General features: G+C 34.6%; 1 protein-coding gene across 1 annotated transcript; it reads right to left on the bottom strand.

Annotated features, from left to right (window-relative positions):
- LOC132554553 (nucleolar protein 12-like) lies at positions 1–3,962 on the bottom strand. Its single transcript, XM_060218879.1, has 5 exons — positions 3,864–3,962; positions 2,776–2,881; positions 1,884–2,063; positions 1,344–1,441; positions 1–609 (listed from the first exon to the last, which is right to left on the bottom strand). Exons 1-5 carry the CDS (start codon positions 3,938–3,940, stop codon positions 465–467), a joined length of 606 nt encoding a protein of 201 aa, XP_060074862.1. The 5' UTR covers positions 3,941–3,962; the 3' UTR covers positions 1–464.
- Positions 3,963–5,463: the final 1,501 nt, after the last annotated feature.

Below are 5,463 nucleotides of genomic sequence, written 5' to 3'. Positions count from 1 at the left end.
TAAAAGTTTCAAATATACTTTATTAAAAATGTGTGATGTCTATGAAAATGACAAACAGCCAGAGATTATGAAGAATATCTACGGAAAACAGATATTGAAAAATCACCATCCAATTCACTCACTCACTTGTCCATTCACTTGCTGGCTAACCAATTCACTCACCAATCCATCTTGCACGACTCAATCACATGCACGTATGCACGCAAGCACCATGAGGATGTACACGTTTTACGACAGAACGATCAATTTCTATAAAAACAAATTCAGCTGCAGATTAGGAAAGAAATCTCAGGAAAATCAGTCTGGATTGAACTGTGTGTGTATATTTCAAAACAAACCTTTCATATTTCTACAACTCTGCCTCACGAGATGAAACTCAGAACTGTACACAAAAACCTATCTTCATATTCAGCTGTCAGATTTCAGTGTCTTAATTTCAGTTGAACACAGACCAAACACAATTTTTAATGTCTCCCTTTCATTTTATTTTTCTCCTTCACTTTTTTCATGTGGAATTTCTTTTGCGACTTTTTCTCTTTGATGTGACCGAGCTGTGATGGTCGCTTGGATTTCTTCTTTGGCATTTCTTTGTTTAACAAGGCAACTTCTCTGTGAAAATAAAATAAAAACATTTATCATTTCCGGTAGTCCCGATTGTTCTGACATTCTATCAATTTTTTTTATTGGTCTGGAGAACTCGGGACCTTTATAAAGTGAGAGAAATAGCGACCCATGCCTGGGTTGCCATTCAAATGATAATTGTAGAAAGAAATTATCATCTTCACATGCATATCATACATGGATCGAAAGGTCTGTTCTTTATCTACAGTATTTTCACGGGACAACACACTATACCATTGGCATTATGCATATGAAAATGATGATTTCTTTCCACAATTATTCTTTGAATGCTGACCCAGGTATGGCTAAATTATTTGCCTCAGTTTATATGGGGCCAGAGTTCAGACGGTCATCGACTCTAGACCGAATGACAACAATTACAGTACATGATAAAGAGTAAACGGCTCAGACTACAGTTAAGAAGGATCATTTACAAACAATAAAATAAGGATGGACCTACTTATCTTACCTTGTTTTCTGTCTTTCTAGGCTATTATTATTATGAGCAGTGTATTCACCATTTATGCCTAAAATGTTATGTCTAAAATGATAAAGAACCATTTTGTCCTCTTACATCATATATAAAATACCAGGTATAACATTTGATAATGAAGAAATATTTAACATGTATGCACCAAATACCAAAAGGATTGTAAGACTTGTAAATACATATGTATCTGCAATTGCATCAAGTTTAAACCTACAGATGAAACAGGACTCACTTTCGTTTCAGCTTTTTTATATCTCGTTTTAGCTTGGCATGTTCCTTTGGATCAAATTCCGTTGGTGGGGATGTTGTAGCATCCTGTTCTTCTTCAAACTGCAAAAGTGATAAATGGCCATCAATTCACTACAGATGCAGGGAGGACATGAGGTATCTTTGCTTAAATGTGGAAACTTTTACAAGATCATTCAGCCAAAAGATTTACAAAGCTATGGGTCACTTGCAGATGAAAATATTTCACAAATTGAGATTAAAATCAAGGATAACAGAAGCTAAGACCACATTATCTCCCTTTGTTTTTTGTATCTAGGATATCTGTTTTTCTACATAGTAGCATATTGATTATAGACAGTGTTAAATGCATCATCTATGAAATATCTTCTCCTTCATCTGATGAAAACATGATAAAACATAATAACAGGTTTCTTATGACTGTTACCAATATTTGTCAGGTGGAGTCATGAATTAGTTTAGACAATTAAGTATTATACACTACTCTCTGTTCCTCTTGTATGTACAAGGGTAGGTATTGATGTACCTGGTTTTGTCCCAGACGTAGACCAGAGTGACCCACCATATCTATCTCTGATATATCTGTAATGGTAACGGTGTGTTCGGGCAGCTCAGTCACAGTTGGTTTTCCAATCTCATCCAGTTCAGGTGCCTTTTGTTTGGATTTGCCTTTGAAGTAGAAGCTCTTTTCAATCAGCTCTCTCCTCTGTAAAAATGATAAATAAATAAGTATAATACATGACTACAATGTAACTACAAAAATAAAACTTTAGGTTTAACTTCTTCAGCACACAAAATTGAATGTACACAAATTTACCTATTCAAAGACACATCCATGGGACTGTTGAAAGGGACAAGGGGCAAAGAAATGTTGCAGTGGTTAAAAGAGCAGAGGAGGACTATGTAAAACTTTAACAACACATTAAAACTTTAGCATTACTCAAATAGAGATCCATCTGACATCCCTTTCTTTCTAATATGTGAGACAGAAACAGTTACTGTTGGTTACACATGCTTAATTATTAGATTTAGATAAAAAAAAAACAATTGTGAAAACAATCTTTCCAACTTAAACTAATCAAGCTTGTTGGTCTGAATATAAGCATGTGATGGGTCTTATGGTGGGGGAAACTTGAGCACTCCCAGAAAAACCCCTGTGGTTGGGCAAGTGACCCGTTACATCTGTTGGGGAATTGAACCACAGATGTCTTTGTAAAAGGCAAATGTGTTACCACTGCTCAATCCACCCACCCAATACAGGTATACCATTGCTTTTTCTCCTTCCAAACATAGGACTGACCTCAAATCAAATGCTACCATTAAATGATCTCCTTTGACAAAGAATTCATTTCGGTTGTTTGAATTTAACTTTTCAACTTTCCACTGTTTTTACAAAATAAACCCATTTCCAACTTTACCTGTCTTTTTAACTCCTTTTTATCTTCCTTCAGTTGTATTTCCTTGTCATCTTTAGCCTTCTTGCGTCTTTCATTTTTCCTTTTTCTAAATCCTGTCAAAAATTCCCTTAAAATAAATAAGAAACAATTTTAGTAATTTAAAAGAATTGTCAAAATGAATGAAATCAAAACTGTGACATCTCTAATTATGATAACATTTAGATATTCCATATTCAGAAATTCATCCCTTTTGTGGAAACTATCAGATAGTTTGTTCCTTTTCTGAAAGTTGTATGTGACAATTTGATTCTTTCAGACAATTCTTGTCCCTAGCTAACTGTTTCCAACACAGTTCAAGCTGTATATAGATAGGAGCCAGACTCAGTCAGACGTCGCCAGAACACCGACGTTTGTTGGTGAGATGATATCTGGACACAGGTATCTCAGTAGGGAGCTGAGATCACTGAATGACCTAATGATGCTCTCCTGGTTATAAGACAACTTATAATTACCAACTGCCCGAGATAGCATCTGACAAGCTTCCAATATTTTCATCAATGTAATTAACATCTACTACTTTATCACTTGACTTCAAAACCCACAAAGGTGAATATGGAACACAGGTACAATTGGACTGGTGCTGAAAATTGTGGGGGGTTTTTTATGAAATTTTAATTAACTCTAGATCTGTACTGCGTTTGATTTTTTTCACTCTATTTTCCAAAAGATGAATATATTTTTTTACTCCGATTCAATCTAAACTTCGTCGTTGTTAATCCTTCACCCTGGGTCGAATCTGTTAGAAATGACGGTTGACAATATGATACCCATAACCAAAAAAGTACAAATTACCTCCCTTTAATTACCGATTTTACAAAATGTAAATACAAACCTATAAGCACTGTAGAGATCTGTTTCAAGACAAAGTTTACTAATAAGATGTTGAATAAATAAAAAAAAATATTTGTTTTTTTTTCATATGATTACGAAACACTTCACAAAATATGTTATCAATATTAAAATGACTGTTTTCAAGTTCGTTCTTGGACAACCAACGAATTAATTCAACGAGGAATTGTATCGAAATATAGTCAATAAAAGGTTCTTACAATCTTGCTGTCTCATCAAACACCAATACTTTTTTCGTTTTTCTGTTTTTCGGAGCTTTCTTCTTATCGTTTCCCATAATTTTCCGCCAGTGTTGACAATTTTCACGTGTTCAAGCCTCTGTGTGATATGGAAATATCATCGTCTCACAAACGTTTTCCTTCCTGTTCACTAAATACAGCTATACCAACATAATATGAACAACAAGCGGTTGTTTACAAAATATTAATTTTACGAATGCCACCAAACAAATACATTAATTAATTAAAATGTGTTCATATTACAAGATGTATTTTGAAAACTGGCCAGTGAAACACCAGTATTTTTCTAAAAAAAAAAAAATAGCAACAGATCCGACCTCAAATTCGGTCACCTGCTATGATCGACATGTGTATCGGACATGTGACTGTTACGTTTCAAATGACATCGCTAAATCTCAGAGACGCTTACGATAGTTTTCAGTGGCCAAGAAGTACACATGTATTACATAGAATCATCTTTTGAACGGAAATGACATTCTGATGACATAGAAAATCAAAATATAATGATGTTGCGAAAATGGTGTACATATGTGTTGTTTTGTGGACTTTTTCTGAAGGGTTTGAAGTTTTTATTTTTTGATTGTTTTTTCTCAAATAAACCATTTTTCTTAAATTAAGGTAATTTCCCATCGTTCGGTCTACGATTAGCCAGTTAATTAAAATAAAAAACGAGTCATCAAAAGTGACAATTAAAAACAACAACTTATTCAATACAATAAATGCTTGAACTTTCGTAGAAAAAAAAAATGCAAGAAGGCGTGGCCTATGATTCATGGTCGATTTTTATTAATTTGGCAGAGGACAACAAAACATTGGCATCCGGGGATGGATTGATTGGTCATTTCATCATATCTGGGAGTATGTTTGAAACGTAAACATGTGTATTACGTAAAAATACACAAATTTGTCGATGGAATATTAACACAGAATATTTTAAGGTGAATGGTTTTAATCGGCATTTCATATTCTTTCTGGAAGCGTGACATGTTACAGCAACCAAAATTATCCTGTTGCGAGGTCACGCAGGTCAATAGTGCATGTGATACGTCATGATACGTATTGACAAAATGGCCGTTCCCAAATACATAATGGTCCGGAACCGATAGCAAGACGATACTCTTACTAGTCTTAAATGCATCATCTTCGCAATTCAAAAATAGAAATATATATATACTGAAAGATCTATTAATAATGAACCACGTACAGGTAAGTATACAATACAATGTGGAAGTTAAAAGCTGAAAATGATATATTCGAAAAAAGTCACCTCCCAATTAACTCACTCAGTCACTCGCGAATTCACCAGTCATCTCACTCTATTTAATCGCATGCACTCGCTCACTCACGCGCGCACTCACCTCACTGACTCACTTACTCACCCACCAAATCAAGCAATCATATAACAGTTTTAAACTTCCGTAATTTATTAGACTAATAGATATTTTCGGAAAAGTGGCAAATAGGACAACCTAATATCAGGTTTTACAATGTTATGTCAGAGATTGGAAGTTCGGTCTGGTGACATACTAAACACGGGACGCCGTATTCTGTTGTGCATTTA

The sequence above is a fragment of the Ylistrum balloti genome, unplaced genomic scaffold, assembly GCF_031769215.1.
Source record: "Ylistrum balloti isolate Yb309-2 unplaced genomic scaffold, AGI_CSIRO_Ybal_v1 Utg370416, whole genome shotgun sequence".
Taxonomy (NCBI): Eukaryota; Metazoa; Mollusca; class Bivalvia; order Pectinida; family Pectinidae; genus Ylistrum; species Ylistrum balloti.
This window is presented reverse-complemented; position numbering and strand designations above follow the sequence as displayed.